The sequence below is a fragment of the Cavia porcellus genome, unplaced genomic scaffold, assembly GCF_034190915.1.
Source record: "Cavia porcellus strain 051 isolate PalLab524CR breed Dunkin Hartley unplaced genomic scaffold, mCavPor4.1 scaffold_19, whole genome shotgun sequence".
In the NCBI taxonomy this organism is placed as follows: domain Eukaryota; kingdom Metazoa; phylum Chordata; class Mammalia; order Rodentia; family Caviidae; genus Cavia; species Cavia porcellus.
This window is the reverse complement of record NW_026947502.1, coordinates 12508857-12532373: the sequence shown is the minus strand read 5'-3', so window position 1 is coordinate 12532373 and position 23517 is coordinate 12508857. Positions and strand designations below refer to the sequence as shown.

Here is a 23517-nt window from a genome sequence, read left to right as displayed (position 1 = left end):
TCTATTGAGGGTTCATTTGTGTTATTCTCACCTCCACTCGGATCTATACCTCATTTCTTTTCTCCTTTTCTACTTTTATTTTATCCACACTGGGTGAGTTGTATGAGCCAGACACTATTGTAGACTGTCAACATTATCTTCAGCAAAGTGGATGCCTGCCTTCAGAAAGCTATTATGTGATGGAAGAGGTGATGGGGGAATGATATTAGTACAATAATAATAAAAATAATAAATGGATAATGATGACTTTGGCATATACTCTGAAAAAAAAAGAATACCCGTTGCTATACAGGACACAGCAGAAGACTCTGACCTAGTGTAGAGAATTCAAGGCAAACCTCTCTAAGCATCTAAGCCATCTAAGATGAGGCTTTAAAGTTAGTTGAACAAGATTGGATGTGATTGGAAATCAGACAGGAGGAAGAGGTATGTGAGCTGGCGCAGTTTGGTAGGTTCCGGTGTCCATCTTTTGGTAGCAGGAAGAATGCGGAAGCAATAGCTTCTGATGAGGGTCACAGTCCTGATGTGAAAGCTCGTGCAGGTTTGCCATTTGGAGAGAGGAGTGCAAGGGGCTAAGAGGTAAAGAGGCCCCTCCTTAGAGATGTTCCCGGCAAGGGATGCTGGTGGCTGCCGCCAGGAAGATGACTGTGGCCGTCTAGGCACATTCTAGAGGAACATCGCGAGATAAATCTGCCCAGAGCTTTCGTACCATTTTGGTCACACTGGAGCTCTCTAAAGTGAATGGAGACAAAGATTTGTCCTGAGGTGTGTGTGGAAATCACGGAGCTCAGCGCGTGCCTCACTGAGAAGTACCCAAGTACCCCAGGACAGTGATTTTCCAGGGCATCCTTCATAGTGAGAACTTCACGGCAAGAACACATCTCACGTGTGGTAGCAGCCTGATCCAATTACCAGGGAAAAACAACTGTTCGCAGAAATAAGCACTATTTCTCAGGGAGCGGCGAAGGCCCTGGTGACATAAGGGGTCTCAGGCAAGCTTCTCAAATTCCCTTTGCTTCTATTTCCTGCTCTGTATGTGGGGGGAGGGGCATAATCCTTCCTAATTTATAGGATGGTTATAAAGTTTAGACAAAGTAATCCTTATTCAGCACAGAGCTTGACACACACAGTGAGTGCTCAGTCTCAGAAAATGTTAGTTACTCTCTTCCTATTATAGAATAATGGTGGCCTGTAGCTCATTAAAAAGCAATCATTAAAAATGCAAATAGCTTTTTAGAGGCTTTCACAGGACTAAGTAGTTCACACAAATACGCGCAGCTCATATGGTGAAGCTGGTTTCTCATCTAGACCTCTCTGATACCATAAGCTGTATTTTTGACCAGTAGGCAGTAATGCTTCCAAAAGCAAGTAAAAAGGAGACTTTTCTCCTTTCCTGACATCTTGGGAGGGGGAACAGTAAGAGGTGGTTCTGCGGCTAGGTCAGACTGCAGGCTTCAGAAGCAAGGCCCTCCTGAGGACGCTGGCCGGGTGGTGACGCTGAGTATCTACTCTGTCCCACATCCACAACAATGACTCCCTTGCCGTGCAAAGCACAGCAAAGAGATCCTATTCTTTCCAGGACTCCTAAGTGTTTTTTTCAGAAGACACAGGTGGTGCTTGGCAAAAAATGTGAATATTAATCACCTTACCATGTAAGAGTTAGTACTAAGGTTGTTAAATGTTTTTGTCATGATTCATTAACATCTCTTGAGATAGGCCGTATTAGAGTCCTTACTTTACAAACAGGAAACAGAGGCTTAAAGAGGTGAAATGTCTCAGCTGCAGTCCCCTCTGAAAGCTGAGGGAGGCAGGATTTGAATCCGGCTGTCCTGGCCCACACTGTCCTCGCCGCTCCCTGGTGCTTGTCTTCATCTTGCCCCTCCGTTATGTGCCTACTTAAGTACCTAAGGCCCCCATTTTTCTGTTTTACCCCTTAAAAGGACGTTATGTCAGCCATAATTAGCTAAGTGTATTGCTGGCAACTACTTCTCTGAAGATTATTTGTACTTAAGCCTTTCAATGATGAGGTAGATTTGACTTTTACTGGCCCATGAGGGTGGATTGCTAAATTTGCAAAAATTTGTGAAGAGTAGATAACATATTGGTAGCTTGACATGGCCACAATAGAAGCATCTATACCGGAGAAATTGACAAACACCGTGACTCACTAGTACTCCCCAGCTCCCTGCCCCATCACACTGCCTGCTACTCAATTTACCATCGCACCACCAGGCCCTCATAACTCACTGTCCTCTATTAAAGGTGTTCAGGCACCAGAGACCACTTTGCCAAGACACCGGCAAGCATAGGGGAGCACGTGAGATCAGGTCTGCCTGTGAGGGACCCTCTGCTAACTCTGTGGATCCTCCTGAGGCTCTGCCACAGCAGTATGGAGGAGCTTTCTGGGCATCCTGAAAACATCTGCATAGAACCCTTGGGAAGGGAAGAGGCAGCTGATGCCCCAAATGAGTACACAATAAAATAAAAGGCTCATTGAATTATTAGGACCTTAGCAAGAGGCACGGTGTTCAAAGATAGAAAGAACACTTAGCAGAATTGTAGAATTTGTTCTTGAGTATGTAAGGAGCCATTTTTTCATATGATGTTATAAACTTACGGATGATAACTAAAAGGAGCATAATTTTATAAGTGCAAATCCAGAAAAGAAGCTGAGATCCTAAAAAGGACTAAACTAGGATTATGTCATTTATTTTATTTCATTTTTGTCATTGTTGCTGTTGTTGTTAAGACAGGATCTCACTATGTAGATCAGGCTGGCCTTGAACTCACTATGTAGTCCAAGTTGGCTTTGAATTCATGGCAATCCCTCCTGCCTCAGCATGTGGAGTACTGGGATCGCAGGCATGCAAGAAAGGATCATGTGGCTTACGATGAGTGTATATGGCCGCACAAGCTTGCATTTAGTCACAAAATAGGAGTTTAGAACCCTGACCATGGCTTGATTTTGAAGAAATCTTAAGTTTATACGTCACTTGAATAGAACATATTATGCCACCATGCCATTTCCTTCAGGAACGTGAAAATGGCTTTTACTAGGTACCGAGTAGATAACAGGGCCTAAATTAAGTACTTTATGTATTAAGCTGAGCTATATGAAACTGCCACTATCTGACCATGTTTTATCTGACAAATTGTCATTCAGATAGCTCAAACTAAACATTATCCCTCTGAGTCTTCATCATCTTCTTATGAAATGGATACTATTACCAGTAGCATTTATTTATAAATGATGCACAGCATACTCTTGTGTGCAAAGTGATGATCCTAAGCAATACAATATAGATGGAGCATGCCCGGTACTAATTCACATATTTTTCTCAGTGGCCTTGAAAAACTTTTAAACTAATAAATTTCTATGACATTTAAAGAGAAACTTAAAAACAAGAGAGAAACTTTAAAAGCTGTTATGAATTTTAAAGAAATTTGACATTTGCGCATGTGTCCTATCTTCCTACACAGAAAATGTAGATGCTATGGCCAGAGATGCCCAGAAAGAATTCAATAACCCCTCAAATTTTCATAACGCTCACAAAAAGTAGATTAATTTCGAATTATCTACATGAAAATTATAACCAGTGCAATCTTGAATCAAGACCATTCGTTGGATGATTATTTGCAAGTAATGCACTGACTTCATCATCAAATGGTTTACAAACAGCAAAGTGGTCAAGCCCTGCGGTTCTAAATAAGCTATTCAATGTCATACTATCAGGAAACCAAATTAGTAAAACCACAAAGTGGACTTTGAAAAAAACTTAAGGTTTGTGACTGTTATTTCAATATGAAACATGAACTTTAAACGTCCCATTTATTTAAAAAAACAAAAATCCTGAGCCGGGTGTGGTGCCCACCTATAATCCCAGCACTGGGGAAGCTGAGGCAGGAGGGCCATTGTGAGTTTCAAATTAGCCTGGACTACAAAGTGAGCTCAAGGCTAGCCTGAACTGCATAGTGAGACCCAGTCTCAAAAAGACAAAAAAAAAAAAAAAAAAAAAAGAAATTAACTTTTATAAACTCTGCTTGACACCATGCAATGTCTCAGCTTGATATGCGGAATTCCCCAAGTTTAAAACTTGGCTCCTGGCTATCTGCCAATGAGGCCTTGCACATACTTAATTCCATGTGCTTTTGGATTGACTGATAAGTTATTGATCAGTAAGAATCTACCGAAGATAATTTTTTTGCTTCTACAGGAGATGTGGCATTATTTTATTTGCAACTTCAAAAGGCCAAGCATACGGAGGCCCATACCCAGCCTGACCTCCTCCAGGATTCCCTTTGATTACTGCTCTATGGCCTGGCTTTCCAAACTTTCCAGACTCACATCCGCATCCAACAGTCCAGACACCAACAAGGAATCTGAAAACCTTCATGCCTAAGTGACCATTGAGCACCTAATGTGATTCCCCCTTTGGTAAAATGTAAGTGACCATCTGCTCTACATTGCTAATGATGTAAAATAATACAATGATCTAATAAGAAATCAAATATGCTTTGATAAAAGGCTGAGAAAGATTAACCACACACAACTGCAGAGAAACAAATGATTCTTAAAGAAGGAAGGGATCTTAAGGTGATTTCCAGTCCTTTCCTTTATAAACAAAAACCCCAAAGCAGGAGGTGGACATTCGACAGGTGCAGTCCCTCAGTGAGAAGCAGGTGGGATCTTCTGACCCTCATCCAGTCCATTTTCTACCAAACTACATTGCTACATTTCTTTTGCTCTCACTGATGTTATAGAATATGAGAATCCCTTTAGATACAAGAATAAATCCAGTCTCACTAAGCTGCTAAAATCCTCCAGGTAAGGACTGCTGGCGTACATGCAGAATAAGTTGTATATGATACACCTAGTCTCCTGGGATATTTTCCAAAGCATACAGAGGCTTGGCATTGTGCCTTGCAAATATCAGACTATTAAATGTCTGGAGATTATTGTTGCAAGGTATTAGACAGTGATGACTATTGAAACAAATAGATTCATAAATGTTCAGAATTCATAAAAATGTTAACATTGGATCTGTTACCTCAGCATCCTAAATATTATTTCTTCTACTGTATAATAAGAAAAACTAGCTAGATTATCCCTTGGGTCTCATCACATACTAATACTTTATTAATCTATGGCCCATAAAATGTAGCATATTTCATATGAAGTTCAATTTCAGCCCCATAAAAATTTGCCATATAAAATATCATTATGATTTAAAACTTAAACTTAGCTTTGTAGGTGACGGATACAAACTTATAGTTCTCAGGACCAAAACTGTCAAGCATACCTCATCTCTTGATTCCTTTCCACATTCCCCTCTGATCAGTTGTATTGTATTCTGGTTTTTTGTCTTCCATGTGTTCTGTTTTATTTTGTGTATATCCTTTACAGTCTGCCCAGTCCAAATATAAAATACTATACAAAGAGAAAACACAGATGAAAGTTATCACATACCCCATGACGATCCTCGAAGTATGCCAGGCTGGTTTTGGTTAAAACAAAGAAGCGGACTTTAAAATTTGAGGGAGAAGTTCTTCTCTTCTGTTGGGATTTCTTGATTAGCTGTTCTTCCAGGAGGATGAAGTTGTTCATGATCCAGTTCTTGAAAAGTGATGCGTCTTGAGCATCACCCCTTAGCACAACCAGGGGGAAGCAGCTTCCAAACCAGAATGTGACCAGGAGGCAGTTGATCTTCAGGGAGTCTCTCAAAGGCAACTTGCCTCTCACCTTATCTCTCTATCAACTTTCAGCTGACAGTGCCAAGCTTCTCTTTTGATGTCAAAGGCCACAACCACATCCTTTCGAAATTCACAAAACCAAAAAGCACATGCAAAAAAAAAATGTATGTACTCTTTGCTGCATGGTTTGAAAAGGATTACTTGAAGAAACTTAAGGCTCCAGCATGTATTAAGGATTGGATTTTAACGCTGAAAGATCTTGGCTTAGGTCCTCCAATGGGGAAGACCTTGGCAGAAGGGGTAAGAGCATCAGAGTCTGTGGTGCTGTGATCTTTTCTGGTGGGTTGTTGGGGTAAGCTCCATGTGCTTGGCCTTCCTATCTTTTGAAGAGCACCCATATTGCTTGGGTCTTGGCCTCTTCCTCCTCCTCAAAAGCCAGCAACAGCACACTGAGTACTGCTCACCTTGTATCCCCATGAGCTCTTCCATAACCCTCCTCCACATGTAAGGATCTTCCTGATTGCACAGGGCTCATGCAGTCTAGGCTCATGTAGGATGGTCTTGCTATTTGAAGGCCAGCTGATTAGCCCCTAACACACTCCATTTACTGCTTTAATTGTCTTTTGCCATGCATCCTAGTATACAGGATGGAGGATAGGGCAAGGGTGTCTTTAGTCAGGGCCATGACATCCTAGATTTGAAATCCTAGGAAAACAAATGGATCTAGACAACAATCACTAGTGATTGTTAAAATCACCATATGCCACACCAGTGGGAAAACACACTATCCCTGGAAGAAGCTGACAACATGGTGACACACTGTTCCGTCTTTCACATCACAGAGAGACAGCCAGACACCGAATGTCCCCTGAGGTAATGCGAGAGGAAGTGTACTAGCCACCCACGCAGAAGTCTTGCAAAAAGAAAGAAAAAAGTCAAACATGAATCTAACCAAGCCTCTACACCAAAATCTGAGTTTGTAGGAAATAGAAGAGAAAAAAGAACATGGCAAATGACAAGATGGAGTTGTAGCTAGGTATCTGCAGAAGATATGAAACACCAAGGGCAAACTACCTGGTATCTGCAAGAAATAAACTACAGGGAACCTACAGATAAAAAGACTACTTCATCAAACCAGTGAGAATTTAGGATTCAGAGCACAAAAACCAGATTGACCACACAAAGACATGATGAGATACCTGGGAAAATTCCAACCATTGATATTTGGCGATAGAGATAAATACTGACTTTTAAGGCATGATAATGACACTGTACTCATCTTAAAGGACAATCCTTATTTTGTACAGAAACATACTAAATGATTGATAAAATAATCAGATGCCTGACATTTACTCATTATAATCCAGTGAATAAATGTGGGGTTTTTTTTTAAACTCCATTCTCCTTATATTGAACATGTTTGAAAGTTTCCAAGTTAAGAAAAGACAGTCCAGTTCAGTGTGATAACCAATACTCTAAGCACATATTCAGTGAAATGCTTTTCTTCTGTGTTCACTGCGGTTTGCCCCAGGATCTGAAGCTCACCGGCTTTTGCACCATATCCTCATCCCTCCTCTTTCCCCATGTGCTCATTTGACTTGTGATCCATTTCTGAGGTCAGGCTCAGGTTGGAGAGAAGAAAGGAAAAGGATCAAAGGCATTTTGGATCACAGCATTCAACACAGCTACTGCAGCAGTGTGAAGGATGGGCTAGATATACAACTGCTGCTTTTCTTTCATGACAAACGTTTGTTTTATGTTTTGTTGTTTTCAGAGAATTATTTTAGCTGAGAGCTTCAATAGCTGTTTCCCTTATGCGAGATGTCACTCTAACTGGCTAATGAACTCAACCTTAGGACTTTGGATTCTGCTGGCTCACCTCCCCACCTACCCTCTGACTGCTTTAGGTCTCACTGCCCACTAGATTGTTCTTGGGGTGAAATGTCCTTGAAAATAAGCCACATGCAGCCAGGTGTGATGGTGCACACCTGTAATCCCAGCACACAAGAGGCTGAGGCAGGAGGATCGTTGCAAGTTGTAGATCACCCTGGGCTACAAAGTGAGCTCAAAGCCAGCCTGAACTGCATAACGAGAACTGTCTGAAAGAGACCAAGAAACAGAAAAAAAAAAAAAAAAGCCACATACCACTTATTGCTTGCCATCGTCCGCCTGAAAACCTCAGATATTTTTGTCCTGCTATCAAAGGTCATACTGCTTGTCCCAGCCCCCTTTCCACCAAAATAAGCAGAGCTCACTATTATCTTTTTCCAAGCAGGAGTTAGACACAGTCCTTACATTTCCAAAATTCTGAACCTCTCACCAGTTCAGAGTCATTCTCTAAAGTCCCCATTCCTTGATTGCTGGTAGGTACAAGTATAGGTGAGAGGAAACACACAGCACTCCAGGAGCTGTCTCTCTTGGCTTTGCAAGTCTTGTTTTCTAAAGGCTGGAAGGGGGGACACTATTACAGGCAGGACTGGTTTTGTCTTTTCTTGTGTCAAGTGTGGAGTCTATAGAACCCCACTGTAAGGCATCTAAGTACTTGATTCCTTCAATTATATTTTAGATGCCTTGGGACCCTCAAATGAAGGTGAGTTGATAAAGTCTCATTTAATATCCTATAACTAAAAACAAAACAAAAATACCCAATGCCAATTCATCTTGGTACTGCTGAATGCCAGTATTTAAGCAATGATATCAGAAACTGTGCTTCTCACTCCTTTGTTCCGTGCCAATTTCACAGGTAGGACGGTTGCCTTCCATGGCAGCAAGATGGCTGCTAGGTATCCCAAGCTGGCATTTTATCAGCGGAACTGGGTTTTCTTTTCTCACAGTTTCAGTGACAGTCCTGGCATTGTGAATCACTGGCTAACCTTCAGTAACATATTCACATATATTCCAGTTGCTACAGACATTTATTTGAAGCTGCCACTGGCTAGCATAGGTCCTTGCTTTAGTAATAATGGAAATTAAAACTAAAGTGGTAGTATGAATTTACAAACAAAAACTTTACCTAGAAGGTAAGAGGAGATGAATAAAGGACCCTACCTGAGGAGTAGCAGTGTGATAAGGAGCAGACCGGCCTGCCAGCAAATGATCACAGGCCAGTTTCATGGGGCTGTAATGGGCTGGGGTCTAGTTGGTCATCTCAGTTTTGATTTCATAGCTTAGGCTGAGTCCTTATAAAGAAAGGGCAATTTGGTTCTCGTGAAAGGAATCCTCATGGCTCAGAGGGTAGTCTCAGTCATGTGGGGCTCTGCTAGAATCCAAGGTAACCTAGGTTTAGGCAGTGAAGATTTCTGGGTATAACTGAAAGTTTCTGTAAATCTCTCAATTTTGAAGAGAGATGAGATAGAGTACGTAAATTCAGGGCTAACAAAACTTGTTTTGTCAGCTTTTAGGCAGGCACTCCTGAAATGGCTACTGTGCCTATACGCAGAGCTGAAAAGCATGTGATCCAGAGTTTACAAAATTAAGATCAAGCTTTTTTCTCCTTCTGGTTGCCTACCAGGCACATGTAGGCTCAACACTTGAGGCAGAGTTTTTAGCATAAGAAAACACTTTTGAGTCCCCGTCTACCTTAAAATACAAATCATGCTGTTAAAGAGTAACAGGTTACAGGCCTAGGAAGTTGCCTCTTACCCCTATGGTGCTTTCTACATGATGACTGTGTCAGTTCTAGGTCTTCACCCACGCCTGAATTTGGAGGTGATGTAGAATCTGCCCTTTCCAAATATCCAAACAGTGGACAGTGTTGCTTCTCCAGGGAACACCACAGTGTTGCTTCGAGAAGACAGGTCTATGAGTTGATCATTAGCTTGATCATTATGTGAGCTTCAGAATGGGCTCACCAGGAAGCTGACCAAAAGCCTTCTTTTGTTGTCTTACCATTTGAGGCTCTACAACTGCAGTCATCTTCCCTGGGGCAGGAGACAGTCCTTTGGATAAGCAAACATGCTTCTTATATATCTCCAGAGCCTCCCTTATGTCCACACCAAAGAGATCCTTCAGCTGTCTTCTTTAAATGATTTTGAAGGCCTTGCTCTTCCTTGGGTTCTTTGCAAACTAAATTTAATGTTGCTATGGTATAATGTTTTTAATTCTCCTGGGAAGATACCCAGAAGGAAAATAACTGGGTCTAGGTGTAGTTTTTGAGGAATCTCCACACTGATTTCCCTAGTGGTTGAACCTGTTTACACTGCCATCAACAGTGGAAAAGTGTTCCTTTTCCCCCACAGCCCTGCTAGCATTTGTTATGAGTTCTTTTTTTTTTTTTTTTTTTTTTGGCCCTTTTGAGACAGGGTCTCTCTATACAGTTCAGGCTGGCCTTGAGATTACTTTGTAAACTAGGCTGGTCTTGAACTCACAATGATTCTCTTGTCTCAGCCTTCCAAGTGCTGGGATTACAGGCACGAGCCACCATGCCCCACTGGTTAAATTCTTTTTTTTTTTTTTTTTTTTTTAAGTTTTTTTTTTTTTTTACAAAGAATAAAACCAGAGGGCTGGGGGTTTAGCTCAGCGGCACAAGTGCCTATCTGGCAAGCACAAGGTCATAAATTTCATCCCCAGTACCAAAAATAAAAATAAAAATAAAATAGAATAAAACCACACAAAATAAAACAGAATCAAAACACAATCAAAACAAAGCAGTGAAAATGATACAAGATTTCAATACAGAATAATAGGAAATCAACAATGGTTACCATAATGCCTCTTGTCATCTTCAAAATTGCTGCCCATGCCATAAGTTATAATAAAACCAAACAAAACAGAACAGAATTAAACCAACCAAAACAGAACATTGAAGAAAAAAAGCACAATAAAATAGGACAAAATAAAACAGTGAGAATGTTGAATTTCAAAAATAAGATAGAGGGAAATCACCACAGTTGCTATACTGCATATTGTTACCCTCTAAATAGATGCTTGGACTACCAGCTTTAGGCCCACCAAGTCAAAACAAGAATTAAGTTTGTTTTTGTACCTCAGTTGCTGTCAACTCAGTCTGTGATGCTCCAAATCAACTGGTTGCTTAGTGGGGAGGGAGAGGCTCTTCTCTTATCCCAGCCCATGCTCCTGCTGGCTCACAGGAAGGACAAATTGGCTTCTTGTTTTTCCTCCTGGCCCACATGGTTGAGTTCTTGATGCTAGCCATTCTTTCTGGAGTGAGATGGAATCTCAGTGTTATTTTAATTTGCATCTTTCAAATGTGTTGAACATTTTTTCATATATTTATTTGTTGTTTATGTTTCTTCATCTGAGAAGTACATATTCATCTCAGACATACGTATTTCGATTGGGTTTTGAATGCTGATTTTTTTCAGTTCTTTATACATTCTAGATATAAGTCCTTCGTCTGATGGACAACTGGCTAAAATTTTTTCCCATACCATCAGTTGTCTTTTCACTCTGTTGGTAATTTCTTTTGCGGTGCAAAAGCTATTTAATAGAATGAGATTCCAGTTGTTGATTCTTTGTACTTTTCCCAAGCAATCTGAGTTTGATTCATAAAGTCTTGCCTATACCTATGTCTTTAAGAATTTTTGTTTTAATATTTAGTGGTTTTGTTTTAATATTTAGATATTTGATCCATTTGATTTTAGTTTAGTGCATGGTGATAGATATGGGTCTAGTTTCAGTCTTCAGCATGTGGAAAGCCAGTTTTTCCAGCACCATTTATTAAAGAAGCTTTCTTCCAGTGAACCTGTTTGGCCCCTTTGTCAAAGATTAGGTGGATGAATGTGTTTGGAGTTGTGTCTACATTTTCTAATCTGTTCTATTGATCTTCAGGTCTATTTTTGTTGTTCTGTTATTGGTTGTTTGTTTGTTTTTGCCAACGATGTTGTTTTTACAACATAATAATTTCAAATCAAGGATTGTGATGCCCCCGCCTTGCATTTGTTGCTGAGAATTGCTTTTGCTACTCTAGGTTTCTTCTGGTTCCAAGTGAACTTCAGGAATGTTTTCTCTAGTTCTGTGAGGTATGCTAATGGTATTTGAATTGGGATTGCATTAAATCTGTATAACAATTTGAAGAGTATGGCCATGTTCATTATGTTGGTTCTTCCTATCCATGAGCATGGGATATTTTTCTATTTTCTGATAATTCTCTTCAGTCTCCTTTTTTAGAGCACTGTAATTTTCAATATACAGATGTTTTACTTCCTTTGTTAGATTGATTCCTAGGTATTTCACTTATTGGATGCAATTATGAAAAGTGTGGTTACCCTAATTTCTCGCTCAATGAATTTATTGTTTATGTACAGGAATGATATCAGTCAATGAAATTGAAAATGTAATGAAAAACTTACAAAAAATGAAAAGCCCAGATTCTGATGGATTCACTATTGAATTCTACAAGAAATTTAGAGAACTTGCCAGGGATATAGCTCAGTGGCACAAGTGTCTCCTTGGCAAGCCTGAGGTCTTAAGGTTGATTCCATGTTAAAGAAAGAGAGAGAGAGAGAGAGAGAGAGAGAGAGAGAGACAGAGAGAGAGACAGAGAGAGAGACAGAGAGAGACAGAAAGAGAGAGAATAGAAAGGAAAACAAAAAGAAAAAAAGAAAGAAATTTAGAGAACTAACAACTAATGCCACTAATACTGAAACTCTTTAATGAAATTGAAAGAGGAACAATACCTCCAAAATCATTCATGGAAGCAACTATTACCCTGACACCAAAACCAGAGAAGTATCCAACTAAAAAAGAAAGTTACATACCTATTTCTGTAATCAACATAGACACAAAAGTCCTCAATAAGACACTGGCATACAGAATGCAGCAAATCATCAGGATTGTACACCATGACCAAGTAGGATTCCTCCCAGGGATGCAGAAATAGTTTAATACACACAGATCAATAAACATAATACAGGAACTTAGGGTGCTGGACAACAAAGGAACCCACTCGCTTCCCTGGTAAGCAGGCGAGGCTCAACTGAGCAGCAGGCGATCCAGGGAGAGAACCAGCCAGCCAGCATCTCCCAAGATCCTCGCCAAGTTGGAAGTTAGGGTGCTGCGCAACAAAGCAACCCACTTGCCGCCCTGATTGTCAGCTGTGAGCCTACCAGCACACAGGCTGAAAATCAAACATCCTTCTCTCCATTAGCAAATGGGAGCCAGAGGTCTGAGCATCTCTCGGGAGGATGACCAAATGCAATATAGCAAATATGGGGGATTTCCTTCTACCATCTCTTTGAAGGCAAATAGTGTTATCACTGTTTTGCTTTGTTTTGATCAATTGTATTGCTCTATTCAATACTCTGTTTTGATAGGTTTTATGATGTTCTGTATTTGGTTTGATTTTGCTATACCTGATTGAAAGGACAACTATTGTGAAGATAATGAGATATACTATGGTACCTATTACTGTTATCCTGGTAACCTGCTGTGAAGTTCTATAACAATTTTACTGCATTGTATCAACTAGCATTATTCTGTCTTGTTCTGTTGTATTTTATTACCTTCAAAATAATTTTAAAAAATACACATATTAATAGAGCCAAGGGCAGAAATCACATGATCATCTCAATAGACACAGAAAAGGCATTTGACCGAACACCTATCTATAATAAAAACCCTACAGAAAATTGGAATAGATGATATATCTCAATCTGATTAAAACCATGCATGACAAACCAACAGCTAACATCATACTAAATAGTCAAAAACTGATAACTTTCACTCTAAAATCAGGAACAAGACAAAGATGTCCACCGTCACCACTCCAGTTCAATATAGTTCTGGAAACATTAGCCAAAGTCATTGGACAAGAGAAAGAAATAAAAGCAATAGGGATAGGAATGGGAGAAGTTAAATTATTATTGACAGATGACATGCTACTCTACATTTAAGACCCCAAAAACTCCTCCAAAAAACTTCTAGATTTAATAACCAAATTCAGTAGTGCAACTGAGTACAAAGTCATCTTGCTTTTTGTACTAATGTTTTATATCAATATTAAATACATGTATAGAAACAGGACAATGGGGGCTGGGCATTTAGCTCAGCGGCATAAGTGCCTGCTTTGCAAGCACATGGTCATGAGTTCGATCCCTGGTACTGATTAAAAAAATAAATAAAAAGAAAAAAAAAAAGAAACAGGAAAATGTCAGAAAGTTTACATTATCACACTTTGAGCAAATGGAACTGGCATTTCATGTTATAGTTTATATAATTTAAAAATCATAGTCATAAAATATTTTAATTTCTAATTTAATTTAAAATAAAAGAAAAAGATGTCCTGTGTCAGAAATCATTGGTTTGACTAGTAAAAGATAGTGATAAAGCCGGGCATGGTGGTGCACACCCATAACCCCAGCACTCAGGAGGCTGAGGCAGGAGGACATCTGGTGAGTTCCAGACCAGCTTGAACTGCATAATGAGACCCTGTCTCAAAAAAGACAAAAAACAAAACAAAACAAAACAAAACAAAAACAAAAAAACACCAAAAACCATAGTGATAACTGAGGTGGCCAGGAGGAGATACTTTTAGAAATATGTACAAAAGTGATATACATGTTTGATGGAAAAAGCAGATCAGCAAATGTAAAAATCATTTCTAATCTCATCACTCAGAGATAATGATCATCTATGTTAATGTTTCTTTTATATTTTTCAGAGGTAAATTTGGTGTTTACCTGCAATAACCATTTTATCCCAGATCCTGGTTCAGTCCATTCCCTCTATTTTTATAGTTTCTAATCTTAATTTTTTATCTCTGAATTAATCTTTTCATCATATTTGTGTTTAGCTACAATCTCTTCTCAATGTAACAGCAAAGAAATAAATACATAGACCCTGGGGGGCAGCTTCTGGCTTACTGGCATAGCCCAACTGAAGTGGTGAGAGGGAAATAGTTCTAAGACTGGGACAGGCAGGGAGGAATGTTGGTTCAGAATAGTGCTGAAGGCAGCTGAGCAAAGCAGAAAAACAAAACAGCAACAGGGAAGAAGAAAGGACCACAATCTTCAGAATAAAATTGTTCTGACTGCTGGTCAGCTTCTTTTATGTGTACCAACTCATTTTTCTTTCAAACCTGAGGCAGATGCAAGCTAATTTGCATAAATAGCACTCAGGGGAACATTTAGGTGCCTGCAGTCTTCTCTACCAAACAGAGATCAGGTTGGCTTCCTGAAATCCTAGGTGCCCAAGGTGAACCGCAGCTCGTCCCACGCCACTTCAGTTGGCTTGACATAAAAGTACAGTGGATTATATTTTAGGCCGGGGATTTACCCAACAGGTATGTACTGTGTATGGTATGGAAATCTCCCCACCCTCACATCCTGCCTAGCTCACAATATCTCCCCTCCCTAGGCTGCATACACATTGAAAAGGCTATATATAGCTGCTTCACTGCCTTAACTTTCAAAATAATACATGGGGAGCAAAAGCTATTGACATGAAACTGCTTCCCAGCATAAGTGTGTAGACTTTGCCCACCTATACCCTCCCTCATGTGTCTATAAATAGACTCCGTGTCTTATATACACTTTATGAAGTTCACATCTCTTCAACTTTACACCAGTTTAAAATGTATAGAATACTATCTTTAGAACTGTGGTTTTGATGGTTTTCTTTCTTATGAAACAATTATTGTTGGTTTCAAGTGATAAATATTATTAGGTTGCACCATGTATTTATCTGCCCTGTTTTCTTCTCCATATATGTTTTCCAAACTGGTTGTAAATTTTCTGAAGTTAGGGTCATGGGTTATACATGTCCCAGTCTATTCCTTGTAAGAAAAAGTACTCAGCCAGATGTGGTGCTATACATCTGTAATCCCAGCACACTGGGAGGTTATAACAGGAATATCCCAAACTAGAGCTCAGCCTGGGCACCCTGGCAACTGAATGAGACTCTATCTCAAAATCAAATACAGAAAAAGGACTGGGGAGGTAGTTTAGTGCAAAGGCCCTGGGTTCAAACACCAGTGCTGCAACAAGAATAACAAAGAAGTGCCCAAAGCTTGAACATAAAACAAACATGTAAGGCAGGCAAATATACTTTCAATATCATGTTAAAGCTTTGATACCGTTGGCTGCCCCAGGATATTTCATTGTCTAGGAGAACAAGGAAGACAATTGTATTGGTTCAGTGTGTCAAGCCTAAAGTGTTGCTACCCATTATTTTTAATGGTTTTCATAAAATATATTTCACATACCATAAAATCCATCCAGTAAGCATACAGTTCAGTGGTTTTTAGTATAGTCACAGAATTGCAATTTAATTTTAGAATATTTTCAACACAAGAACACTATAACTGATTAAAGTCTCAGCACCTTAAAGTTCTATAATAATGTGTGAATCTTTATTCAGAAGAGAGGAAAATTATTTGTTTAGTAACAAAAATAACTCCATAGGTTACAATTTTGTTTTGGCATCTAACCAGATGGTATCTAACCTGGGAAAATTATTTCAACATTCCTTCTTTTAATGCTATGGCTTGCTTCTTTATTGTCCTTTGATGCTGATTTATCAACCAACATGAATGAATGAATTACATCTTTGATACATGTTCATTCTACATTTATATGAGAGGCATAGTTTTAAACATATGTTTAAACTCTTAAACATATTCTGATGAGCTGAATTTTCTTAGCCTGAAGATGGGACATAGTGGGCAATGAACAAAGATAACCTAATTGACTGGAAATCTGTCTGATTTTTAAATACTAGGAGGGAGAATGAATTTTCACATGGCCTTAAAAATAAGCAAATAAAGTTGCATATTATTTCGTACTTTCATTTTCAAATTCTGAAATTTTATGCCAGTTAAATTTAAATGAAGCTATTTACTGACTTCTACAAGAAAGTTGGAAATCAACAAAATATTCTAAGAATACACAATATTTTTGTGTACAATATTTTTACAAACCTATAAACTTTCTTTTTATGTAAATAGCATATGCAGTGAAAATGCAGTGAAAATTTTTAAAAGTATAAAAGGAAATGTAAAAAAATGAAATCTTCATGCCATTACTTCCCTCAGGTACCTCAGGGTAGCTCTTGTACATTTCTTGTGCATCCTTACACACACACACACACACACACACACACACACACACAGACAGAGTTTTTGAACTTTTTATTCAAAATTATGCAATAACAAGATAACAAGGCTGGCTTTTCAGCTCACTGTTGGAACATGGCCCTAATGTGCAAGACTCTGAGTTCAATCCCCAATGCTTGAGGGGGAAAAAAAGACACCATCTGCATTATTTTGTAATATTTATTTGTTTTGAGACAGGGTCTCGCTATGTAGTTCAAGTGGGCCCTGAACTCACCATGTAACACAGGCTGACCTTCAACTCACAGTGATCCTCCTGCCTCAGCCATTCCCGAGCACTGGGATTACAGGTATGCACCACCACATCTCACTTGTAATTATTTAATATTTATTAAAAATTGTTTAATGTCCATAACATATCAGTGCATTGAGACAAGCATCTGTCACATGTGTCTGCAGACTGGCTGCTTTCCATTCCTTTCCCTGATGTCATATATTTTCCCAGTCACCTCTTGCAGGAGCTGCCAACTCCACTCCTTCCCCTGTTATAGCCACAAACGCCTTTCAGTATGGTGGCCATAAGGACTCTTTCTGTGTGGGGGCCAGAGTGCTGCCCATTCAGGGCAAAGTCAAAGACTTTATAATGGTCTATGAGGGCTGTCCCATGACAGTTGCCCTTCCATCATCTCCCACTTGCCTTTCAGCCTCATCTTCAACCACTCTTCCCCCATTCCATTCTTGAGTTTTTTAAACACAAGGGGCACGCTAAATCCGCAAACACAGCCCTCTCCCAAGCACAGGCCCCTCCCCTATCACACGCCCCCTCCCCAAGCTCAGGCTCCATCCCTAAGATCTCTTGCAAGGGATTTTCCCTGGCCCATTTTATGTCTCTGCCTAAAGGTCGCTTCTCATTGACTCTTCCTTAACAGTGCCCCCTGCCCATGCACTGCCATCCCACTTGATGCCTACTTCTCTTTCTGTGTATCCCTATCGGCACTGACACACCATATAATTTACTTGACTCCTGCCTGTGTACAAGCTCCAGGAGACCAAGGAATTTTGTTTTTTAAAAAGCAGAATATATTTGAGAGAAAAAGATTCTGAGAGAGACAGAAGGGGTCCCCAGTGGGTTGCCAAAAACCCTGTCTTTTCTAGAGACTTTTATAGAGTAAAACCAGGAGGCGAGATGGTCCAACATCAGAAAACCTGGGAACTCACAAGGCAGAGAGGCATGAAGTGTGTACAGAACTATGAGACCAAGGAATTTTATCTTTTATCCATTACTGGATACTCAGCACAAAGTCTGTGCCAGACAGTATTAATTGAATGAATGGATGAATTTATGCACATGTAGTACTATTTATATACTTGAGTTCTATTAGTGCAACCCAGTCTACTATAATTTATACACTGCCATATTTTGGGACTTTCATATCGTTTGATCTCTTATGACTTGGTGAAGCTGCTTAACTTCTCAGAGTCTTAGTTTCCCTTCTATAAATCAAAGCTAATATATCTTTTATGGCTGCTGTGAAGATTAAAACTCTTTAAAATTTTAAAATGGTTGGCATGCCATGGATGGTGGTGCATCCCTAAATCTCAGCATTCAGGAGGTTAAGGTGAGAATTTGAGGCCAGCTTAGGCTACATACATGACTTCAAGGCCAGCCTGCATTACGTAGTGAGACTCGGTCTCTCAAAAGCAAAACAACAAAATGGTTGGCCTCACACCTTACTTACAGTAAGTTCTTAATAACATGGTTGTGATTCTTTCTTTTTAATGATTCAATTAAATTGAATTAATGAGACTATATGGTTTAATATCTTACATGTAATATTAATATATAATCATTTATACAAATTATATACAGGAAAACCAAGTTCTTATTTTTAAACTTGTGTCGACTTTCAGAGATTGTCCCTTTATAAAACAATCAATGTAAACCACTTTGTTCTTTTTTTGGAGAAGCAACAACAGCTATTGAAAAATATTTTAGATCTTCAGAGACTTTATTTTTGCATTTCTGTTTTCTAGCTGTTCTTGAACAATAAATGCGCTCATTAAGTTTTGCTTATTAGAGGGAAGGAAGGATGAATCCCAGCTGGCAGAAGTAAGTTCATATTGTTTGAAAAGCTATAATGTGCTAGGCACTGCGGTGGGTAACGGAGATATAAAAAGAACATTCTGTGGTTGACGTTTATTTCAAGACTTCTACACAACAATCAGTGAGTTTGGAGCATGTGTTCTGATTTCAGAAGTAGTTTTTTAACTGGGGGAGGGGGAATTTAGTTTCATCACCTTGTGCCAAGAAAAAAAAAATCCAGAAAAATGTCTTTGCCACAATTTCTCTGAAGAGCACTTCAAAGAAACAAAACGTCAATGGTTTATCAAGTAGACATCAAGAGTAAAGCAGAATATACATCATAGTGGGAAATCCTATGATGATTCAAGACCTCTATGAATTCCTGTGGTTCCTAGTAAATCCCCACATGTTTTGCTTACTGCCACATCTCCTTGTCAGGAACAAGCGTGTAACAGTTGGACCTGCTGCTTAAGGCAGACAAAAAGCTCTGACCCGAGCTGTAAGACTTGCCTGAGAATCCAGCTCTGCACGCTGGCCCTACGCAAGACAATCTTGAGCCTATCTCCCCCTCTGTAACCTTGTTTTTGAAAAATTAACCTCCTGAAAATTGAGAATGCTGGGAAAATTTTCTATCTTCTGGAAACCGTTGTGACAACCAGACTGGTTCTGAGAGGTAAAAAAGCTTCTCTGCTCCATCACCTTTCATCCAACATCTACAGAGTGCTTGTCTGAACTGTGCTACCTACATGCTGAGGACATGGTAAGACACCAGATTGCATCCCTGTCCTTGGCAAGTACAAGGTCCCCCTCCAGGATTTTATTTCCAGGAAGTAATTCATTCATAGCAAAAATGTTTTTGCTGTAAGATGATCTGTGGATGAGTACATCCACTTTTTCATTACAAAGAGTATTTTGCCTTTTCCAATTAAAAACAATATACTAAGCTGGGACGTTAGCTCAGTGGTGTAAGCACCTGTCTGCCCGGCAAGCGTGATGTCATGAGTTCAATCCCTAGTACCAAAAACAAAAAACAAACAAACAAAAAAAGAAATGAAAACGAACACACTGTGGCAGGGCCAGCCTGTTTCCTGTGAAAGTGGTAGCCTGGGTCTTTTTTTTTGCTTTGGAAGGGCCGCTGAAGCAGTCTTGAGGGGAGGCTACTGGGAGGACAGGACAAAGGGATATGTGCTGGTGACAGGTCACAAAGGACAGCAGAGGATAAATGTAGTGATGTGAAGAGATGTAGACAGAAGCCTTGCAGGGAGATGGTATGTTGCCATCACTCCCTCTCTCTCTTGGGAACTCAGTTTGTAGCTGGCAAGTATGTCTGGAGCAAAGAGAACCGTCAGCAGTGAATATGTGCTACCTTATTACACAGCCCGCGACTACCGCGGGATGGGCGTTTTTAACAATTCCATGGGGGATCTGCAGTGGCAACTGTACAAGGGAGGGGAGTATGAGATCTTCAGGTATGCACCAATGTTTGAGAGCGACTTTATCCAGATCAGCAAAAAAGGAGAGGTGATTGACGTGCACAACCGTGTCCGAATGGTGACCGTGTGCATTGCATCTACCAGCCCCATGCTCCCGCTACCTGATGTCATGCTGCTGGCCCGGCCAGCCAAAGCCTGTGATGAGCATGTCAAACGTGGCCCGCTCACCAAGAAAAGAAATCAGAAGCCCTCGAGGACTCTGGAGCTCACCAGGCTTCTTCCTTTGAAGTTTGTCAAGATCTCCGTCCATGATCGTGAGAAACAACAGCTGCGCCTTAAGCTTGCCACGGGTCGGACTTTCTATCTGCAGCTGTGCCCTTCTTCAGATACACGTGAAGATCTCTTCTGCTATTGGGAAAAGCTTGTGTATCTCCTGAGGCGACCAGCAGACAGCAGCAGTAGTACCCCAACTGTTCAGACCGCGGATACAGCCTGTTCTGATGATAAGAGCCTATTGGTAAGCAGATGGAGAGCCTCAAGGAAATGGGATGGGGTGCTTAGGGAGGGGGAGAATCCCAGGGAAGGTCCTACAGGGATTTCTGTGCTGGGAGATGCATTGCTTTTGAAAGGGCTTAGGGCCAAATGAACCACTGCTAGGGCACTTAGCACCCTGGGAAGTTCAAGTACTTCTCCAAAGTGCACCATAATGCCAAATATCAGACATCTTAGGCATCAACTACTCTGTCTCACCCCCAATGCTATAACTGCTTCTACAACATCCTGAGGGTCCAGTCTCTTCTTGAGCATTTTATAAGTAAACCCATTCATTATGAAACATTTAAAAAATATACAATTTTGTATTTTAAGTGATGCATAGGAATTTTACTTATATATATACAGTACAGTGTGATATTTCAGTGCTTATATATAACATGTAATAATCATATCAGGGTAATATGCATGTCTATCACCTTATACACTTATCATTTCTTTGTGCTTGGAATATTCAAGATCCTCGATATTAGTTTTTAAAATATACAGCTAATTTTTTGTCAACCAAGTTATTCTACTATGACATAGAGCATTATGTTAACCCTCCTAGCCAAGACATCCCTGTCTCCATTAATCATCCGTCCATACCTTCCTCCTACGCACTCTTCCCCAGGTTCTGAATGCTAGTCTATTCTCTATTTCTTTGAGATCAACTTTTTAGTGTAAAACAGTTTTAACAATTAGAAAGTCCTTGTTTCATTTGAACCATGATCTGCCTCCCTGTGGCTATCATAAGCTGAGTTTTGTGTAAATCACAACAGCCCACATGTGTGCATACAAACACACACTTTGTTTCAGCAGTCACCAAAATGTGAAATGTATGCCCTGACCCAGCAATCCCACTTCTGGGACTGCAAACATAGAAGCACAAGAAATCACAGGGCAGGGTATTGCATCTGTGATATTTTTGGCACTAGAATTGTTCAAGTGAAACTGATTTTTGGCAGTAGTGTGCAAAAGAGATCTTGTGATTGATGGGAGCTGAGATTTGATGGTTTGGGGGTTCTAATGAGAAGCCCTTGAGTTGCTCAGCTCCAGGATGTGTGTATCAGGCAGTTCTGACTTCGTTCTCTGTTTTACCTGTCCCCTCTGCCCACCCTTGGCACAGGCTTCAGACCTCTATGAAGAAGAGGCTCTGGATTCTGGGCTTCTGAAGCTTTCTGAGGTGTGTGGAGCCACCTCTTCAGCTTTTGCTGGAGGAGAGGGAATCCAACTTGCTACTGCTGCTGCAGGATCCACCAAAGGAGGAACAGCAACGACAACGGGTGGTGTGGCAGCTGTGGGGTCGACAACCAGTTCTACAACAGGGATGGTCATAGCAGGGACAACAACGCGCCCGGGAGCCACAGCCGGTGCGATGGGCCTGGCAGCAACTAAGTCCGCAAGCTCAGGCCAGGTAACCACAGCCCTGGCAGGCACTGCCACCAAGGAGCCAGGAAAGGACGTAGCCAGCAAGGCCATGGCGGCTTCTGCCAACTTATCCTCAGAGGATATCAAAGTGCTGCTGGCAGGTGCTGCTACAAGCACCTCCTCAATGGGCACTTCCACGGCAGGGGCCACCAGCATCTCCCAGGACAACAGCATGAACATGGTTTTTGCAGGTGCTATGATGACTAGCGGGCCTGTGAGAGAAAAAGCTGCACAGTCACAGGCAGCACCTCTTGTATCAACCTTGCAGAGCGAAGGCTACATGTGCGAACGGGATGGCAGTCAGAAGGCTCCCCAGGTCAAAGCGGAGGCCAGGAAGGAAAAACGGGGAAGAAGAGAAAAGAAAGACAGAAATGCCAGTAAGAAAAGTTCACATCACCACAGGACAGGTGAAAGACATGGGCACAGGTCAGGTGGGGACAAGAGCCGGAAGTCAACTGCCCACCTGTCTGTGTCTGGCCATAAGAACAAGAGAGATGAAAGAAAAGAAAAAAGGCGGAGTCACACAAGGAGCAAGGGGCACGGCTCCTCTCACAAAGGTGCCAGCCACAGCTCCTCCAACAAGGAGTCCAGGTCCTCTCACAAAGTGGGGAAGAAACGATCTTCAGCCAGTTCAAGCTCTTTAAGTAAGAAATCTAGTAAAATCAGCTCATTTTTTAGGAACTTCATAACTGTGCCTGCTTCAAAAACAACCATCACATCAGCTGACAGAGAAGTAGGTATTGTGTCAAAGACAGTGGAGAAGTGCAACATACAGGCGAAGGTGGAGACAGGCCAGAAAGGCCAGGAGCTGGAGATCAGTGGCACCATGATGTCTGAGACAAAGGAGACCGTCATCTTTGAGGCCAAATCCATTTAAATAGGAGCTGAACTGGGAAGCTGAAACAATAACAACAGAGAGCTGGGCTCAGGAAAGGATCCCCAGTGAGCCAGTCACAGTTTAAATAATAAAGATCCTAAGACTCCAAGAGTGTGCTGTCTTATTTGAGTTTCTCTGTCCCCCAGCAGCAGTGACCTCACAGTGGTTTCTGTGATGTTAATGCTTCAGGCAAGGACAGCCTCACATCCCCAGACCCAACAGAGCCAATGTTGAGGACAGGATTTCAGCTCCTTTTTGTCTCTGGTTCCCTAAGGTCACAGAAGATGGGCTGGATGCATCACCACCTTCAGGTCCCCATGTCCGTCTTCCCTTCTTCCTGAAGGTTTGTGAATACAGAGATCCAGTCAAGTCTGTAGACTAAGAAAGACTACTGCCATATATCTGTAGGGGAAGGGGAGGATGCACTAACATCTGTATGTAACTGAAATAGTGGAGCCATCCT

General features: G+C 40.8%; 2 protein-coding genes across 2 annotated transcripts in view; one reads left to right on the top strand and one right to left on the bottom strand.

Moving 5' to 3' along the window:
* The window catches only part of Itk (IL2 inducible T cell kinase), a 59590-nt gene extending 53831 nt beyond the window's left edge, over positions 1–5759 (bottom strand). The window contains exon 1 of the mRNA XM_003473285.3: positions 5468–5759. Within this exon, the coding sequence (XP_003473333.1) occupies positions 5468–5605 (138 nt within the window). The 5' untranslated portion in view covers positions 5606–5759. The remainder of the gene's footprint in view (positions 1–5467) is intronic.
* Positions 5760–20030: 14271 nt separating this feature from the next.
* On the top strand, positions 20031–23149 carry Garin3 (golgi associated RAB2B interactor family member 3). Its single transcript, XM_003473283.2, has 2 exons — positions 20031–20732; positions 21876–23149. The coding sequence occupies exons 1-2, from the start codon at positions 20106–20108 to the stop codon at positions 23052–23054; spliced, it is 1806 nt and encodes a 601-aa protein (XP_003473331.2). The 5' UTR covers positions 20031–20105; the 3' UTR covers positions 23055–23149.
* Positions 23150–23517: the final 368 nt, after the last annotated feature.

Excerpts from the sequence above, each read along its gene's own strand:
- Garin3 (XM_003473283.2), top strand. The coding sequence starts at position 20,106 with ATGTCTGGAGCAAAGAGAACCGTCAGCAGTGAATATGTGCTACCTTAT. Across the intron at positions 20,733-21,875 it reads CTGATGATAAGAGCCTATTG|GCTTCAGACCTCTATGAAGA; the intron begins GTAAGCAGATGG and ends CCCTTGGCACAG.